General features: G+C 45.9%; 1 protein-coding gene across 2 annotated transcripts; it reads left to right on the plus strand.

The window, feature by feature from the left end:
• The first annotated feature begins 2806 nt into the window (after positions 1–2806).
• TBC1D25 (TBC1 domain family member 25) lies at positions 2807–19175 on the plus strand. 2 transcript variants are annotated; one of them, XM_072743287.1, is made up of 6 exons: positions 2807–3184; positions 4772–4881; positions 5783–5988; positions 16843–16970; positions 17113–17301; positions 17580–19175. In XM_072743287.1, the coding sequence occupies exons 1-6, from the start codon at positions 2837–2839 to the stop codon at positions 18939–18941; spliced, it is 2343 nt and encodes a 780-aa protein (XP_072599388.1). In that variant the 5' UTR covers positions 2807–2836; the 3' UTR covers positions 18942–19175. The 2 variants fall into 2 exon arrangements, with proteins under 2 accessions (XP_072599388.1, XP_072599389.1); XM_072743288.1 differs by having other exon boundaries at positions 5834–5988.
• The last annotated feature ends 693 nt before the right edge of the window (positions 19176–19868 follow it).

Consider the following 19868-nt stretch of genomic DNA (forward strand, 5'->3'; position numbering starts at 1 on the left):
GACCCTCCCACTCTTCCCACAAATCCCCCATCATTGACCTCATAGGCTGTCATTACATAACCTATAGACCCCCATAACTCACCTTGCAGAATTTATTTATTTTTTATTTATTTTTTATTTTTATTTATTTATGATAGTCACACAGGGAGAGAGGGAGAGAGAGGCAGAGACACAGGCAGAGGGAGAAGCAGGTTCCATGCACCGGGAGCCCGACGTGGGATTTGATCCCAGGTCTCCAGGATCATGCCCTGGGCCAAAGGCAGGCGCCAAACCGCTGCGCCACCCAGGGATCCCAACCTTGCAGAATTTATTACCTCATACCCCACAGGTCCCCAATCATCCCATAGCTCTTCCATTGTTCCCATTGCTCACCTATATCCTGTCATCCCACTGACCTCCTATCATGTAGCCACAGATTCCCATCATTTACCCAACAGATACCCCTCTCTCTATAGACCCACCCCATCACTCTTCCCAAAGTCTCTCTGTCATTAACCTCATAGACCTTAAGTCATAAAACAAATGGGCACTTGAGGAATTTTGAGGAGATGACAAAGAATGAAAACACTGTAGATACCTGTAGACTGCCTGCAGTATAGCTTTTGAGAAATGCTTCACTGTTCAAGCCAAAGCCAGGCACAGCCCACCTTCTGTCCATTACACTTACTCTCCATGCCACTTACTATCCCTTTGACCTTGAGCATGTTTCTGCCTGACCTTCAGTGCTCTCCTCTGTAAAATTCTTTTTTTTTATTTTTTTTAAGATCTTATTTATTCATTCATGAGAGACACAGAGACAGAGGGGCAGAGACACAGGCAGAGAGAGAAGCAGGCTCCATGCAGAGAGCCCGATGTGGGACTTGATCCTGTGCCCCAGGATCACACCCTGGGCGGAAGGCAGGCCTAAACTGCTGAACCACCCAGGCATCCCTCATCTGTAAAATTCTAATAATAGTACCTACCTCATTGGGTTTTTATGCAGATTCAATGAATTAATATATGTAGACTATCTGGCATACACTTTGTATTTGTTGAATGGAAGAATAAATAAATGAAAGAGAAAGTTCTCCCAGGACTATGAAAAGAACCTCTTTTTTTTTATCTCCTTGCTTCCAGTAGTATCTTTCCATCCAAGGCTCTCTCCACAACCAAGACAGGCATCTGACCACATCATACCCCCATTTAAAACCTGTGCTCTTAAAAATTAAATTAAATTAAATTAAATAAATAAAATAAAACCTGTGCTCTTGGGACGCCTGGGTGGCTCAGTGGCTGAGCATCTGCCTTCGGCTCAGGGTGTGATTCTGGGGTCCGGGATTAAGTCCCATATTGGGTTCCTTTCGGGGAGCCTGCTTCTCCCTCTGCCTGTGTCTCTGCCTCTCTGTGTATCTCTCACGAATAAATAAAATATTTTTAAAAAATAAACAAAACCTCTGCTCCAATGCCATCAGGATTGAACTCCAGAATCCAGACTACTGTTTTACTCATCCCACCCTATGATAATTTTAATGAGAAGCACACTCTCAAATTCCTTATTTCAGAAAATCCAGCAGAGCCATAAGAAGTAAAGTTTTTTACTCAAAGCGCATGGGTCAAAAGATATGTGCCAAAAACCTTTCTTTGGTTTTCAAAAAAAAAAAAAACTCCATTATTTATACCTTCTAGAAAATTGACAACTATCTAATATTAATACCAAGGAAACTATTTAAGAAGATACCAAAATAGGGACGGCTGGGTGGCTCAGCAGTTGAGCATCTGCCTTTGGCTCAGGGCGTGATCCTGGGGTCCTGGGATGGAATCCCATGTCAGGTTCCCTGCATGGAGCCTGCTCCTCCCTCTGCCTGTGTCTCTGCCACTCTGTGCCTCTCATGAATAAAGTCTTTAGAAAAAAAAAAAGAAGAAGATACCAAAATAGGGTCGCCTGGGTGGTTCAGTGGGTTAAGTGTCTACCTTCAGCTCAGGCAGGTCTTAATCCCTGCGTCCTGGAATCAAGCCCCACATGGGGCTCCTTGCTCACTGGAGAGTCTGCTTCTCCCTCTCCCTCTGCTCCTCCACCCCCTTCGTTCTCTCTCTCTCTCTCTCAAATAAATAAAATCTTTTTTTAAAAAGATACCACAATAGAATTGCAGACTTTTCTAAAAAGTTAAGAGTAGCATTCATACAACACTGCAACAATAACAAGTCCAGGCATCTTACAGGACTTCTTTGTTAGAAATTACACTGGTAAGGGCAGTCTGTATTTTGTCCAAACCAGATGGATGTGCAATGAAGTGAAAAGAATGCCTTCATGTATTTTGATTTGAGAAGTCTAAAATATGTTCATTCAGATATTAGTGGACACACACTGTTTAATAATAGGACTGACTGCAACGTGTTGCGAGGATTAAATAAAATGAAGGCAAACTTAAAAAGCTAGGACCTCCAAAGAGTGTAAAAACGGATTTTTTGGAAAGTTATTTATTGAAATATGTCATGCAGATAAAAACTGCAGAAGTCACAAATGAACAGCTCCATGAATTTTCATATGGTGTAAACTATTTTTAAATGATTCTGGAAAAAGGATTATTTTTCCATTCAGCCGACTTGAAGCGAGGGCTACAGGCGGTTTGAAATACATGACATCATCTGCTAAGCAGAAGCGCGAGGCGAGTGGGGCGGGGCGTGGAGACTGACGTCACCGCACAGCAGCTTCTTTTCCCCGCCCACTTCTCTCGCCAGAATAGATTGTCTGTTACACGCGAGCGAATCCGGAAGTGAACTGCCCAAAAAACCGAACCGTAGGCGGGGGGAGGTGGGACCTCAGAAGGCGCCTGCGCAAGGCTGGAAATGAGGCACAATGCTCAGGTTTTGGAGGCGGGACACTTGGCAACAGCATCTGAAGCGCATGCGTAGAGGCCATCTCCACCCTGTGCTTGTTGGGAGGGGCAGTGGGGGAGCGGGATCGCACGGTGGCCTCTGCGCCTGCGCCAGGGCGCAAGGTGGGGCCGCCGGCGCCGGGACTTCGGAGTGCGCACAGTGGTGGGGGGCAACGGTCAACCGTCGCCCTGAGGCGGCTGGCGGCGGGATGGCGTCGGCCTCTGGATCCTCGGACTTGGCCGGCTCTGGAGCGCCCCCACCTGGTGGGGGAGCCCAGGCGGCGGCGGCTGAGGAGGAGGAGCGAGAGGTGGTACGGGTCCGAGTCAAGGTGAGGCTGACAGTTGGTCGGCCTGCCTGCCTGGGGTGCCCAGGGGAGGGGAAGGCGGTGACTCTCCTAGGTTGGAGGGCGGGGCCCGAGATTTGGGGTGTTAACCTGAGGGGCGAGGCTTGAGGGCAGAGTGATGGTGATGGGGACGGGCGAGGGGGGAGGCTGGACCTGGAAATGTTGGGCAGGGCCTGAGAACGTAGGCATTGAAAATGGAGGGATAGGGGCCTAAGGAGATAGGTGGAGATAATGGGTAGAGAGGAGGGACCATAGGGCTGGAGGAGGGGCCTTAGTAGTCGAGGCGTGAGGGGGGCTGTTGGTGTCTGAAAAGGAGGTGCTGAAGTGAATTAACATGTATGTTGAGACTGCACTTTTGTGCCAATTTACAATCTCACCCTGGATGAGCTTACTACATGCATCTCGGGAAGACCGCTAAATAAGTGAGATGTTTTGGACAGTGGTGAATGTCGTGAGGAAGTAACTAAAAAGCTTCTGAACTAGGGAGTTACTTTGGCCACAGTTGTAGCGGGAAGTCCCTAGAGAGGTACTGAAAGAGCAGAGACACCCCCCTTAAAAGGAATCGTCCATGTGCCTATAGGAGGATGAGTGGAAGCAGAGAGACCAGCAAGGGCAACGGCTGGGAAGTGGGGATGAGCTTGGCATATTCCCTTAGGTTCCCATATTGCTGGAACAGGTAGGGAGTAAAACGAAGAGGTAAAAGGGAGGCAGATTGTGAAGGGCCTTTGACATGTATTCTAAGTAATAAAGCTGTTGCCATAGCTGCAGGAAATGAAAACGGTGGCTAGGACTAGGGTGGTGGGACTGGTGTTGATGAAAAGAAAGTAGATTCTGGAAAGAAGTAAATGGATCAACTCAGGGTAATACAGGAGGCTCTAATGTAGAGGTTTGGGAATTCAGAAAAGAGAGGATGCCTGAGCTGTGTCTAGCCGGTTGGAAGAAAGTAGGAAGGACTTTCCAGACAGGGGGATCCACACAAGCAAAGTCTTGAAGCCAGGATGTGTTCAAAATAACTTCCAAGCAGTTTGGTAGTACCAGAGTGTGGAGTTCAAAAAAGCTGACTGAAGACAGGCTGGCCAGAGTCCTATAGGCTTACCTTCTGGGAACCCTGGGGTTGCCTTTGATGAGATTTAAGCAGGGTAGTATGAATTGTAGATACATGAGCTAAATTGGTGCAGCATGGAGTATTGATTTAATGGGGGCCAGACTGGACATGGTGATCCTGACAGCCATCGTTGCAGGGGACAAAGAAGGATTGGGTGCTTAGACTATTGCAGTGGCCTCCTCCTCACTGGACTGCTGCTTTCTCCCTTGCCCCCCACAGTCAGTTCTTCTAAGAGCAGTCAGAGGATCCTGTTAAAAATCCTAAGTCAGATCACATCCCTCCTCTGCACAGAACCCTCCAAGTCTTCCCCCTTAGAGCAACAACCAAAGCCCTCACCAAGGCCCGGAACCCCTGCCTCCATCTGCCCCCCGCCCACCACTTGTCTGACCTTGCCTCCTATCCCTCACTCCACTTCAGCCTGGTGATGCGTGGCCCCTGGTGGCCCACCCTGTGTCTTCTCTCCCCAGAAGTGTGACAGCTTCTTGCCACCGGAGTTCCGCTCTTTTGCCGTCGACCCCCAGATCACCTCACTCGATGTATTGCAGCACATCCTCATCCGAGCCTTTGATTTGAATGGGTGAGTTATGGGTTACTGGGGGACCGACCATGGGGCCACCCACCTCAACAGTGGTTGTTTGGCATTTTTGTTGTTGTTTGGTAGGGTTTTTGTTTGTTTGTTTCATTATTACAAATAATACCATAGTGAACTCCCACATTTGCATATCCTGGAATATTTGAGGAAATCTAGTCATAGGATAAATTCCTAACAGTGATATTACTGGGCTAAGGGTGTATGCTTTTTAAAATTTTCAGAGAGTGTTTCCAAAATGCATCCTGGACAGGTTTTTGCCAATTTATAATCTCACCAGCAGCATATAAAATGCCTGTTTCCCTTGGAAACATTGCTTATTAGAAAACATTGGAAAATTTGCCGACCTGATAGATGAAAAGTGGTGTCTCTTGGGGACAGGTATGATGGTTATTTTGTTGTGGTTGTTATTTTGGAGAAGTACATGTACGTGGTAACAAATTCAAGGAGTACAAAAGTGATGTGTACTTAGGACGTTTCCATGGTTACAGTAGTTACCAACATACTTCATTACATAGTTGCACAAGTGTATCTGAAGAACAAGTACTTAGTTGTTTTTTTATCTTTTTTCTTAAACATTTTTTTTTGTTGTGAAAGGTAACAGACAGATTGCTTTATTTTTTATGCAATAGGAAGGCTGTTTTCTTTCCACTTCTATCCCTTAACTACCCTGTTACCCTCCCTAGAAGGGACCGACATTGCAAGTTTTCAGTGTACCCTGTAGATACAAGCAGGTGTGTATCTGTTATCTGTGTTTGTATAAAAAAGTGGAGATAAACTATCTGACCTCAGACTTCCCACCATCCTTGGCACAGTACCCAATACATAGTAGGGAGTTGTTTGACTTCATCTCTGCCTTCCCTGGCTTTTTGTGGAAACTGGCCCTCAGGCCTCCAGGGCACAGGGGGCACTTGAGAGCTGCCACACCTCCTCTGTCCAGGAAGAAGAACTTTGGCATCAGCTACCTGGGTCGGGATCGGCTAGGGCAGGAGACTTACCTCTCACTCCTGTCTGACTGGGACCTCAGCACAGCCTTCGCCACAGCCTCCAAACCTTATCTGCAGCTTCGGGTGGACATTCGGCCCACCGAGGACAGTGAGTACCTGGCCCCCTGGGGCCACTGCTCTGGGACCCACCCTTTCCCCATAGGATGACTCCACCCCTTCCAATACACTCCCTCACAATGAGCTTGAGAAAAAGGTATCCTAAGTCCATATCCTGGCTTGGCCACTGGGCCTCAGTTGCCTCACCTGTAAAGTAGAAATAATGATATCTTAGGGCCATCATGAGGATTAAACAGGGAAACTCACGTAAAATGCCTGGAACAATGTATGGCAGCGAGGAGAGTGCTCAAAAAATATTAGCTCTAGGTGGCCCAGTTGGTTGAGCATCCAACTCTTGGTTTCAGCTCAGGTCATGATCTCAGGGTCATGAGATGGAGCCTGTGTCAGGTTCTGCACTCACTGTGGAGTCTGCTTGAAATTCCCCCCTTTCCCTCCCCCCTCTCTGAAATAAAATAAATAAAAGTATTTTAAAAATATTAGCTCCATGGGACGCCTGGATGGCTGAGTGATTGAACGTCTGCCTTCGGCTCAGGGCATGATCCTGGAGTTCTGGGATTGAGTCCCGCGTCGGGTTCCCTACAAGGAGCCTGCTTCTCCTTCTGCCTATGTCTTTGCCTCTCTCTCTCTCTCTCTCATGAATAAATAAATAAATCTTTAAAAAATAAAAAATAAAAATAAAATATTAGCTTCAGGGGTGCCTGGGTGGCTCAGTTAAGCGTCTCCCTTTGGCTCAGATCATGATCCCAGGGCTCTGAGATCAAGCCCTGCATCTGGCTTCCTGTTCAGCAGAGTCTGCTTTTCCATCTCCCACTGCCCCTCCCCACTACTCCTGTATGCGTGCATGTGTGCACGCTCTCTCTTTCTCTCTCAAGTAAATAAAATATATATATATATATATATATATATATATATATATATATATATAGTAGTTCTAACAATAAGTATCCTATTATGTTTCCTATTATAACATATAATCTAGTAATATAGGTAATAATTATATAATGCAGCATAACAATAGAGATGTAATATTGTATGTTTCCGTTATAATAACACATAATTAGGGATGCCTGGGTGGCTCAGTGGTTGGGCACCTGCCTTTGGTTCAGGTCATTATTCTGGAATCCAGGATCGAGTCCTACATCGGGCTCCCTGCATGGAGCCTGCTTCTCCCTCTGCCTGTGTCTCTGCCTCTCTATCACAGTCTGTGTATCTCATGAATAAATAAATAAATCTTTAAAAATAATAATAACACATAATTATAACAATGCTGATTATGATAATGATGATTGTATTTATCCATTCATTCATCCTGCACTCATGTTCACCCATTCATTGTTCCTTTGATCTCTCAGCCACTTCCTCTCTTCTCATATTCGTTCCCTGACTCTTACATGTGTTGGTCCCTGGGAATGCACAGATAAATTAAGACATGGGCCCAAAAAATTTGATTATGAACCATATATTAGATGATAATATTGTATCAATGTTAAATGTCCTAAGTATGGTAATAGCATTATGGTTATTCAAGGAAAATGTCCTTGGTCTCAGGAAAAACACAGTTAAGCATTAAGGGGTAAAGTGTCATGATGTCTGCAAATAATTCAGCAAAAAATAATATGTATTGGAAAAAAATATATGTATTGGGGTGCCTGGGTGGTTCAGTCGGTTAAGGGGCTAACTCTTGATTTCAGTTCAGGTCATGATCTCACAGTCCTGGGATTGAGCCTCATGTTGGGCTCTGCACTGGTTGGGAGTCTACTCAAGCATTCTCTCTCCCTCTGCCCCTCCCCTCCACGCACTCTCTCTCATTTCTCTCTCTGAAATAAGTAAATAAATCTTTTTTTTTTTTTTAGTAAATAAATCTTTAAAAGAAAACCACTATGTAGAGGTGTCTGGGTGGCTTACCTGCCCCGCATCATCGGGCTGCCTGCTCAGCAGGAAGTCTGATTCTCCATCTCCCTGGCCCCTCCCCCCTGCTATTGCTCACATGCTCTCTCTCTATTGCTCTCTCTCAAATAAAATCTTTAAAAAATTAAGATAAGGGATCCCTGGGTGGCGCAGCGGTTTGGCGCCTGCCTTTGGCCCAGGGCGCGATCCTGGAGACCCGGGATCGAGTCCCACGTCGGGCTCCCGGTGCATGGAGCCGGCTTCTCCCTCCGCCTGTGTCTCTGCCTCTCTCTCTCTCTCTGTGACTATCATAAATAAATAAAAAAAAAAATTAAAAAAAAATTAAGATAAAATAAAAGAGGGACACCTGGGTGGCTCAGCAGTTGGATGTCTGCCTTTGGCTCAGGGCATGATCTTGGAGTCCCAGGATCAAGTCCTACATCGGGCTCCCTGCATGAAGTCTGCTTCTCCCTCTGCCTATGTCTCTGCCTTTCACTCTGTGTGTCTCTCATGAATAAATAAATAAATATCTTTTTTAAAAAAGATAAAAGAATAATAAAAAACAATATGTGTCTATATGGAGAAAGCAAAAAGAAGCAAATGTGGCAAAAAATGAACAGTTAGGGGAGCTAGATGAAGGATGTATGGGTTTAACTTTATTGTAGATTTGAAATTTTTTAAAATAAAAACTTGGTGCCTCGATGGCTCAGTCAGTTAAGCATCTGTCTGACTTTGGCTCAGTTTGTGATCTTGGGGTCCTGGCATCAAGCCCTGCCTTGGGCTCTGTGTTCAGCAAGGAGTCTGCTTTTCTCTCTCTCTCCCTCTGCACCTTCCCTCACTCGTGCTTGCTTGCTCTCTCTCTCTCTCTCTCTCTCTCTCAAGCAAATAAACTATTGCAGCTCCTAGGTGGTTCAGTCAGTTGATTTTCCAACTCTTGGTTTCGCCTTGGGTAATGGTCTCATGGGTCACGGGATCGGGCCCCACATCCGGCTCCACGCTCAGCAGGGAGTCTGCTGGAAGATTTTTCTCCCACTGACCCTCCCTCCACTCTGTCTCTGTCTCTCTCTCTCTCTCTTTAAAATGAATAAATAAATCTTTTTTTAAAATAATAAATAGGGCAGTGCGGGTGGCTCAGCGGTTTAGTGCGGCCTTCAGCCCAGGGCCTGATCCTGGAGACCCGGGATTGAGTCCCATGTCAGGCTCCCTGCGTGGAGCCTGCTTCTCCCTTTGCCTGTGTCTCTACCTCTCTCTCTCTGTGTGTGTGTCTCTCATGAATGAATAAAATCTTTTAAAAAAATAAAAATAAAAAAATAATAAATAATAAATAAATCTTTAAAGGGACACCTGGGTGGCTCAGTGGTTGAGCATCTGCCTTCAGCTTAGGGCATGATCCCAGTCCAGAGATCAACTCCCACATTGGGCTCCCTGCAAGGATCCTGCTTCTCCCTCTGTCTTTGTCTCTGCATCTCTCTGTGTGTGTCTCGTGAATAAATAAATAAAATCTTTTTATTTATAAGATTTTATTTATTCATGAGACACACACACAGAGAGAGAAAGGCAGAGACACAGGCAGACAGAGAAGCAGGCTCCATTCCATGCAGGGAGCCTGCTATGGGACTGGATCCTGGGTCCCCAGGACCACACCATGGGCTGAAGGCAGCACTAAACCGCTGAGCCACCTGGGCTGCCCTAAAATCTTTAAAAATAAATTAATAATAAAATTAAATTAAAAAGTTGGAGAGTAGGGGGATCCCTGGGTGGCGCAGCGGTTTGGCGCCTGCCTTTGGCCCAGGGCGCGATCCTGGAGACCTGGGATCGAATCCCACGTCGGGCTCCCGGTGCATGGAGCCTGCTTCTCCCTATGCCTGTGTCTCTGCCTCTCTCTCTCTCTCTCTCTCTCTCTCTGTGTGTGACTATCATAAATAAATAAAAATTTAAAAAAAAAAAAAAAAAAAAAAAAAAAAAAAAAAAGTTGGAGAGTGAAAGTCATGGTTCCCAGCCTCAGGGAATTTACATGCCCATTTGGGATGAGAGGTAACATTATAAATAGCTAACATGTGTTGAACACTCAGGACCATTCTACACACGTAATATTTATTCATTAGATTGTCAAAACAATCCTACAGGGTAGGCATGATGGTCATCCCTACATTATAGATGAGGAAACAGGCTCAGAGAGGGGAACAGGACTTGTGCATGTCACACAGTTAGTGGAAGAGCAGGATTTGAACTCAAGTGGTGGCTGAACTAGTCCAGAGTCCTTGCTCTTAACCATTTTATTTTATGAAATTGTGGGCTTATTAAGATTAGCAGCCTAGAGAAAGAGAGAGGTGGAAAGAGAGGAAAAAACTGGAGTCAGAGAGAAAGATAGTGACAAAGATGGGCAGAGACAAACAGAAAAAGACAGGTAGCTGGAGACAGGAACTTTTGCCAGAGTAGCCCTGTGTGCTTGGATCACTCACTTAACTAATTCCCCAAGCTTTGGTTTCCTCACCTATAAAATGGACACAGTGACACTCCTTTGGTAAAGAAATCAAATCTGTACAGCTAATAACATGAAGAAAACCCCAACTGTATAAGAACTGAGAGGAATGCAAATAAAGCAGAGAGACAGACACTTATCAATTTGACAAAAAGACATTTAAATATTCTTTTTAGAGGATTGACTTTGTTTTTTTTTTAAGATTTTATTCATTTATTCATGAGAGGCAGAGACATAGGCAGAGGGAGAAGCAGGCTCCCTGCGGGGGCAGCCTGATGCAGAACTCGATTCCAGGACCCTGGGATCACAACGTGAGCCAAAGGTAGATGCTTAGACACTGAGCCACCCAGATGCCCCTGACTTTCTTTTTTTGAGATTTTTTTAAAATTTATTATAGTACGAGCAGAGGGAAGGGGCAAAGGCAGAGGGAGAAGCAGGCTCCCCACTGAGCAGGGAGCCCCATATGGGGCTTGACCCCAGTACCCGGGGATCATGACCTGAGCCAAAGGCAGACACTTAACTGACTGAGCCACCCAGGCACCTTGAGAATCCAACTTTCCAGTTATTGATGAGTCCATTCTTTTCCTACCATTGTCTCATCTACCAGATTCCTGCCTGCATTTGGGAAACAAACCTATTTCTGAACTCCTGGTCGTCTTATATTGATCTCTTTGTTAAATCCAAATCAGTTCCATGTTGTTTTAATCACAAAGCTTTATGACATGTTTTAAAGTTTTCCTTTTTAAAAATGTTTCTTAAATATTCTTGTGCACTTACTGTTCTTCTCATTTAATAGAATTAGCTTATCAGTCCATTAAAATTCTAATGGGAATTTGATTGAAGTTGCATTTTTTTAAAGGAATTAATTTTTAGGGATGCCTGGGTTGCTCAGTGGTTAAGCATTTGCCTTTGGCTCAGGGCATGATTCCGGGATTGAGTCCCACATCGGGCTCCCTGCGAGGAGGGCTTCTCCCTCTGCCTATGTCTCTGCCTCTCTGTCTGTGCCTCTCATGAATGAATAAATAAAATCTTTTTAAAAAGAAAGAAATTAAAAATTAATTTTTAATTAATTTTAATTACCCAGTAAATACATTTTCCTTATGAAAAATGAAAACATTTCAAATAATGCTGAAGTCTCCTGGAACCACTGTGCCAAATCTTGATCCCCTACCCTTTTGCCCTACAGGAATCATTATGATTAGCTTGATGAGTAATATTGCAGCTCCTTACTCATACACATACACATGTTTATCTACATATAAACATAAATATATTCATATCATATTTGTATATAACCACAAATGGTATATGTTTAACATAAATGGTCTCAAACTATATAAGTATCCAATAGATAGGGCTGTTATTATAAATATTATTAATGATATTCCTGTGATCATGTTCATGACCGAAAGCACCAGGCATGTTGTGACACCTTGGATGGCCAGTCCCCTTTCTGGGAAGAAGTCAGTTTCTGTCACCTCTACAAACGGAAGATTACCAAGCCTAGACCTTCAACCAATTTGTGTTATTGTGATACAAATCCTCTTTATCATATTGTCATATGTACTGCCAATATTTTTTCCCAGCTTATCTTTTGTTTTATGGCTTTGCTTATAGTGTCTTTTTCTTTTGTCCTATTGAAAACTGAAATTTACATGCAGTCTTTTTTTTAAGATTTTATTTATTTATTCATGAGAGACACAGAGAGAGAGGCAGAGACACAGGCAGAGGGAGAAGCAGGCTCCATGCAGGAAGCCTGATGTGGGACTTGATCTTGGGACTCCAGGATCAGGACCTGGGCCGAAGGCAGGCTCTAAACCGCTGAGCCACCCAGGCGTCCCTGCATGCAGTCTTATACATAATATCTATCTCTTCCTTTATGACTTCTGAGTATCTCCCCTTACTTTGGAACATCTTCCCATCCACAAGTTTATACAGATATTCTCCTATGTTTTCTTCTAATATGCTTATTATTTTATTTTTTTACATATAAATCTCTACTCTGTGAACATTGTGATAAGTACACCTAGTTGTTTTCAAAAAATTCCAGAAAAACAGTTATGCCAGCATCATTTATTAAAGAACCACCTTGTTTACACTGATTTGGAATGACACTTTTATTATACACTGAGTTGCCATGTGTACTTGGATTTATTTCTGGGCTCTCTGTCACATTCTACCCATTGGCTCCGTTTGTCTATTTCTGTGCTGACATCATATTTTTATCACACTGGTTTTGTGGTTAATTTTAATAAGGCAAGCATTGCCATCCTCCCACTATTCTTTTTCTTGGCTCTTCTTTTTCTTAACTATTCTTATTTTTTTTAAGATTTATTTATTTATTCATTCAGAGAGAGCGAGAGAGGCAGAGACACAGGCAGAGGGAGAAGCAGGCTCCATGCAGGAAGCCCGATGTGGGACTCGATCCCGGGTCTCCAGGATCACACCCTGGGCTGCAGGCAGCGCTAAACCGCTGCACCACCAGGGCTGCCCCTTAACTATTCTTAAATGTGAATTCTTCCATATGATCCTTAAAGTAATTTTTATCCAGTTCCAGGAAAAACCCAAGTAGATTTCTGATTGGCATTGCACAGAATTTATATATTAATTTAGGGTTTGGGAAGTTTGACAATGTTATAGGAAAATGTAGTATGTATAGCATATATCATGTAATACCACAAGTAGGGCCTGGGACAGCACTCCATAGTGAAACATTTGGATGCTTCTTCAGGGAAATATGTACACATTCACACTTAGTAGGTTATATTAAGACTATATATAGTTCAGATCAGGCTTTGCCACTGGATGAGATTGTGCTTATAGAAATCCTTTGCCCATTCTATTAATGGCTTCTTTCTTTTCTTAAGCAATATAGAATGTCTCTCTTTTCCTGTAATACTTTTGCCCTTGAGCAGTGCTTTTTCTGACATTCACATGGCTGTGCTTGCCTCTGTTGGTGTTTGCCAAGAATACCTTGGGTTTCTTCAGTTTTCAACCATTCTTTGTCACGTAATTTTAGGTATGTCTCTCACAAAAACCCCATACCAGGATTTATGCTTTTTTTACTCAATTGACAGTTAAACTGTTTTCCCTCCAGTCTCTCCCACCCTCCCAGGCCCTTGAAATGGAAGCTTTGGAACACTTTTATTTTTTAAATTTTTTTAAGTTTTTATTTATTTATTCATGGGAGACACACAGAGAGAGGCAGAGACATAGGCAGAGGAAGAAGCAAGCTCCCATGGGGAACCCGAAGCAGAACTCAATCCCAGGACCCTGGGATCATGACCTGAGCCAAAGGCCGACTCTCAACCACTGAGCCACCCAGGCATCCCATGGAACACTTTTAATTCTTACTTTTACTCTGATCCCTAACCTTTAACTTCTGGGTTTGGTTTAGATATTAATTTCTATATATACATATATACATACATATATATATATATATATACACACACACACACACACACACACACACACAGACGTGTGTGTGTGTATTTTTTGTAATGATTTCTTTTTCAATTCCAGGCTATCATTGTTTTTTCTTTATAGTAGATCACTTATGTTTCAGTAATCCTAATGTAATGCTTAATATTATAAACTCCCAATCACAGTACCTTTGTCATTTCATGTTTAACTACACATATTAAAAACTTGTAGCCTGTCGCCATTTACCTTCCCTTTTGCCTTCCCCCACTTGGAGCCTGCATTGTGATTCGGGAGTCATTTGTTTAAAGAACTTCTTGTTCTCCAATAAGGTGCAAGGGTTGGATGTATTCCAGTGACGAAAAACGTCTTTCTCTGGCCAAGATAGATATGTACTGTCTTGGCTGGGTGGGTGGAGCCCTTGCATCTCAAGGCTTTCTTCTCAGCGCTCCATGGGTGCTGCAAACCACTGTCTTCTTGCTTTCAGAGTTGAGGAGCAGAACTACTTGCATCTTGCATCTCCTGGACTTGTCCTCTCCTCGATTTCACTCAAATCATCAAGCTGTAGCTCTGCACCTTGAAGGGGTTCTTCTACTTGGTCTTTCAGACCATTAGTTTGACCACCTTCATTTTATCTGTTAAGTGTTTTAATGTTTTGGGGGTGCTTGGGTGGCCCAGTCGGTTAAGTGTCTGCCTTCGGCTTGGGTCATGATCTCAGGGTCCTGGGGTCGAGCCCTGCGTCAAGCCCCCTACTCAGTGGGGAGCCTGGTTCTCCCTCTCCCCATTCCACACCCCTGCTCATGCTTGCTCTCTCTTTCTCTCTGTCAGATAAATAAATAAAATCTTTTTTAAAAAAGTGTTTTCATACTTTGGAAAGACCACTCTGGCAGCTGTTGGGAGGGAGTGGAGAGGAGCAAAGAGGCAGTCTCAAGTGAAAGATGTGGTGGCTCAGACAGGTGACAAGGTAGAGATGAGAGAAGAGGTAGAATTGAAGTATGTTCTGCATGCAGAAGCCACAGGGCTTAGTGACAGTTTGGCCCTGAGAGTTGAGAGAGTGGGAGGCAGTAAGGATGTCTCTCAGGTTTCGGGCTCAAGCAGATGAACAGATAGAGACACTGTTTACTCCCATGAGGAGCAGAGGAGGAGGCTGTATCCAGAGTGGATCTTGGGCTCTCCTTTTGTTCTTGTTGTTTTGTTTTAAAGATTTTTTATTTTTTCATGAGAGAGACAGAGAGAGAGGCAGAGACACAGGCAGAGGGAGAAGCATGATCCTGCAGGAAGGCTGATGCAGGATTCAATCCCAGGACCCTGGGATCACAACCTGAGCTGAAGACAGACGCTCAACCACTAAGCCACCCAGGTGCCCTGGGCTCTCCTTTTGGACCCCTTACATTTTCTGTGCTCTGTAAGACATCCAGAGAGAGGCAATGACATCCAAATATGGCCTAGGGTTTGCTTCTCCTTCAGCTCTGTGGGAGAAGGTATAGTGGACTCCATCGACAGGCTGCTTAGGAACAGCATTTGCCTGCAAATGACAATGGCTTAAATCAAAGTTGACTTGTTTCGTAGAGTTTGAAGTCCGTTGGACAGGGGTACCTAGGTGGCTTAGTCGGTTAAGCACCTGCCTTTGGCTCAGGTCATGAAACAGGGTCCTAGGATGGAGCCCACCCAGTGGGCTGTCTGCTCAGTGGGGAGCCTGCTTCTCCCTGTCCCTCTGCCTGCCTCTCTGCCTGTTTCTGCGCTCTTTCTCTCTGTCAAATAAATCAAATCTTTAAAAAAAGAAAGAAAGAAACCTGTTGGGACATTGCTGTGGTCAGATTAGCAGCTCTGTGGCACCAAGGCTGACATCTTTTCAGCGTCTCAAATTTCCCTTCACATGGCCACTGCTACTTCAGCCATCACATCACATTTGAGGTGGGAAGTAAAGATGCAAGGGCAAGGAAAGAAGAGAGGGAAGGGATAGACTTCTACTGGTGTTTCAAGGGCCAGAACTGGGTAGAGCCAGTATAACACTATTTCCTCTGTGTATTATCTATGACATTCCTGTTCCACAAATACTTCTAAAGTCTGTCTAGGCTCTGGAACAAGGTTCATATTCAGCCCTACCATTTCCTGGCTGGAGAATCTTGGCCAGTTGTTAATCGTTCCAACCTTTTTTGTCATCATCTACTAAATGAGAATGATCATGGTAATCTATACCAATTGTGGGATGGAGACTAGCATGAATATAAGATTAAGAGTTTGGGCCCTCAAGCTTTGGGTCTGCGCTTCAAATTTAGTTCTTTCACTCACTAGCTGTGAGGTCTTGGGCAACTATCTTATAAAGACTGTGCCTGTTTCCTCATAGAAAGAATGGTGTTAATAATAGCCTAACTGGGGGTGCCTGGCTGGCTCAGTCAGTAGAGCCTGCAACTCTTGATCTTGGGGTCCTGGGATTGAGCCCCATGTTGGGTATAGCTGTAACTTAGAGATAAAAATCTTTTAAAAATATTTGAAACAATAATAATAATAGTGCCGAGTGCCTAAGTGGCTTAGTCCGTTAAGTGCCTGCCTCCAGCTCAGGTCATGATCTCAGGATCCTGTGATTGAGCCCTGCATCAGGCAACCTGCTGGATGGGGAGTCTGCTTCTCCCTCTCCCTCTGCCCCTCCACTCCCCCCTGCTCATGCACATTCTCTCTTTCTCTCTCGCTCTCTCACAAACAGATAAAACCTTTTTTAAAAAAATAACAGCACCTAACTCATGGGAAGGATATGAATATTAAATGAATCAATATTTGTAAAAGGCTCAGAACACTTCTTGGCATAAAGTGGAGCCCTTTTCATAATGGTTGGCACATAGCAAGTGCCACAAAACTATTAATTTATACCATTAAAATACTGCTTAGAGTCTGCTGAGCCATTCTGTGGGACAGTTACCACCAAAGAATTATTATTCATGGTTTTATGTTTTTCCTGATTTAGATGACATGGGAAGAGAGGATGGAAGTCATTCATTGCCCGATGGGTGGCCTGGCTTTGGTAGGAGAGGAACCCAGCCCTGACGTTTGGGACTCTAACGCCCATTCTTGTATTGCATCATTCTGTGTACCTAGGCCCTCTCCTGGAAGACTGGGACATAATCAGCCCCAAGGATGTCATTGGTTCTGACGTGCTCCTGGCTGAGAAAAGGTCATCGCTGACAACAGCTGCCTTGCCCTTCACGCAGTCTATCCTCTCTCAGGTGATTTCAGGGACCCCTGTGGCCAGCTGTAGGGGGAGGGCAGGCCTACCCAGCACCCCAGATTCTGACCAATCTAGGTGGTTGGCACCTTCCCCTAGCCTGCCCAGCTGACTAGTGGTGTTTCTCCTTCCTTCTGTCACAGGTCGGCCGCACCTTGTCTAAGGTCCAACAGGTGCTGAGCTGGTCGTATGGAGAAGATATCAAGCCCTTCAAGCCACCCCTGAGTGATGCTGAGTTTCACACATACCTGAACCATGAGGGCCAGCTCTCCCGCCCCGAGGAGTTGCGACTGCGGATCTATCATGGTGGTGTTGAGCCCTCTCTACGAAAGGTGAGCCTCCTCGGTCACTCATTGGATCCATCACTCCTGCAGTCATGCATAGCTCATGAGATGCATGCGGTGGACCACACTGTCATGGGATGGCTTGGAGAATGTTCCAGGGCAGCAAGCTCTCCTTCAGGAGGGGCTAGGAGGCCAAGGTGGGAAGGCAGACTTTTCTGAAGGAAGACAAAAGCCCCAAGGCAGCAGGGTGGGTGGTAGCAGATATACACTGAGATGTGGTGGCTCATTTGTAGAACCTCAGCCTTACCTCCTTTGCCCCTGGCCAGGTGGTATGGCGGTACCTATTGAACGTATACCCCGATGGGCTGACAGGCCGTGAGCGGATGGACTACATGAAACGCAAGAGTCGCGAGTATGAACAGCTCAAGAGTGAGTGGGCACAACGAGCAAGCCCTGAAGACTTGGAATTCATCCGCAGCACAGTCCTCAAGGATGTGCTGCGTACAGACCGGGCCCACCCCTACTATGCGGGGCCTGAGGATGGCCCACACCTGCGGGCACTGCACGACTTGCTTACCACCTATGCTGTTACCCACCCACAGGTGTCCTACTGTCAGGGCATGAGTGACCTTGCCTCACCCATCCTCGCTGTCATGGACCACGAAGGCCATGCCTTTGTCTGCTTCTGTGGCATCATGAAACGCCTGGCCGCAAACTTCCATCCCGATGGCCGCGCCATGGCCACCAAGTTTGCCCATCTCAAGTTGCTGCTGCGGCATGCCGATCCTGACTTTTACCAGTACTTACAGGAAGCTGGTGCCGACGACTTATTCTTCTGTTACCGCTGGCTGCTGCTTGAACTCAAGCGTGAGTTTGCCTTTGATGATGCCCTCCGCATGCTTGAGGTCACCTGGAGTTCGCTGCCCCCTGATCCTCCAGAACATGAGGTAGAGCTCGTCGGACCCCCCAGCCAAGTGGCAGATGCTGGCTTCAGTGGCCACAGGGGGCGGCCCGTACGACAGAGGCACATGCTGAGGCCTGCTGGTGGAGGAGGCAGTGCTTTTGAAGATGCTGTTGACCACTTGGTCACGACCAGCCAGGGGCCTGGTGGCGGGGGGCGTCTCCTGAGACAAGCCAGTCTGAATGACCTCCAGCAACTCAGGGATAACACAGGCTCCAAGAGGGACCCTCTGGTTCAGCTGCCCCCACCAGCTGCCCTCATCAGCTCCAAGTCCCTCTCTGAGCCTTTATTGAACTCCTCAGACCCACTATTCTCCTCCTCTTCCCACCCTGACTCCCCATCCTCCTCATCTCCACCATCCACCCAGGAGGCCTCTCCTGCTGGTGATGTGGCTGCAGGATCCCCCTTGATGCCAGAGCTGGGCTCCCCACAAGAACCTGGGAAGTCCCTGCCACCCCCGCCCCCACTAGGCCTGCCCCCACCCCAGGAATTTGGCCGGGGGAACCCATTTATGCTCTTCCTCTGCCTTGCCATCCTGCTGGAGCACCGAGACCACATCATGCGCAATGGGCTAGATTACAATGAGCTGGCCATGCACTTTGACCGCCTTGTGCGAAAACACCACCTGGGGCGCGTCCTTCGCCGGGCCAAGGCTCTCTTTGCTGATTACCTGCAGTCAGAGGTGTGGGACTCAGAGGAGGGGGCTGAGGCCACAGCCCCATCTTGATCAGGCTCCTTCCAGCCCACCATCAGCCCCACCAGATCTCTGTTCTTTGCCATGAGAGCCTATACATGAGACCCCAGCTCCCTGCCTGCCAGCCCTAGACCCGTTGGGAGGGCAGGACCCTTTCTCCCCAGGTCTGAGAGTATGGGGCTCTGCTTTGGCACTCCTTTCTCAATTTATGTTGTTTTATTTTTAACAACTGTACTTTGCACACATGAAGGTCATTTGGTCTGTGTATTTCTCTGTGCTTTCTCTGGTTTTTGTTATAGATGGCATCCCCAGGAGCTCCTAACCTGATGGAGCTGAAACACTTCACTTGGTGGAGGGTAGCCCCTGCTTCCCCAGTGGCAGGAGAGTAGGTGCTAAGAATTGGTTCTAGGAAGTGAGCCCAGGTCGAGGGCTGCTTAAGGAAGGCCTAAGGCTGTTTTGTGGTACATCTGTCTGCCGGTAAAGGTCTAGTTCATAGCGGTGAATGTACATTTTCAGGATAGGCCCCCAAATGAGGGATAAGAGAGGGAGTTCCTGAGTCCAAAAGGACAAGTCTCATTACACAGACTAGACAGTACAGGCTACTTATGTTGGGCCAGCCACTTCTCCCATTCTACATGTCACCATTTCTAGGATCCAGACCCTCCCCTGTGAGTCTTATGCACTAATTCTGGCAGTCCTGGGCGGGGGTCTGAGGCTTCTAATTCTTGTCACTTGTTGTGGGACCAGATTGAGAGACTGGATCTGCCCTGCCTAGGGCTCTAAGCCCTCATGAGGGCCTGTCTTAAACCATGTTAGCAAGTGGTTTCTGTTCTCCAGCCCGCTTATGTAGACACACAAATCAAGCACTGATAAAATGCAGGCCCTAAAATAAGTCACTTACTTATTTGGAAGATAATGGTCAAAAGAAGGCCCTTTTCCCACTTACCTTCTCAGAAGGTA

This window comes from Vulpes vulpes, chromosome X, assembly GCF_048418805.1.
Source record: "Vulpes vulpes isolate BD-2025 chromosome X, VulVul3, whole genome shotgun sequence".
NCBI lineage: Eukaryota > Metazoa > Chordata > Mammalia > Carnivora > Canidae > Vulpes > Vulpes vulpes.

Excerpts from the sequence above, each read along its gene's own strand:
- TBC1D25 (XM_072743287.1), top strand. The coding sequence starts at position 2,837 with ATGCTCAGGTTTTGGAGGCGGGACACTTGGCAACAGCATCTGAAGCGC. Across the intron at positions 3,185-4,771 it reads TGGTACGGGTCCGAGTCAAG|AAGTGTGACAGCTTCTTGCC; the intron begins GTGAGGCTGACA and ends TTCTCTCCCCAG. Across the intron at positions 16,971-17,112 it reads CGCAGTCTATCCTCTCTCAG|GTCGGCCGCACCTTGTCTAA; the intron begins GTGATTTCAGGG and ends CTTCTGTCACAG.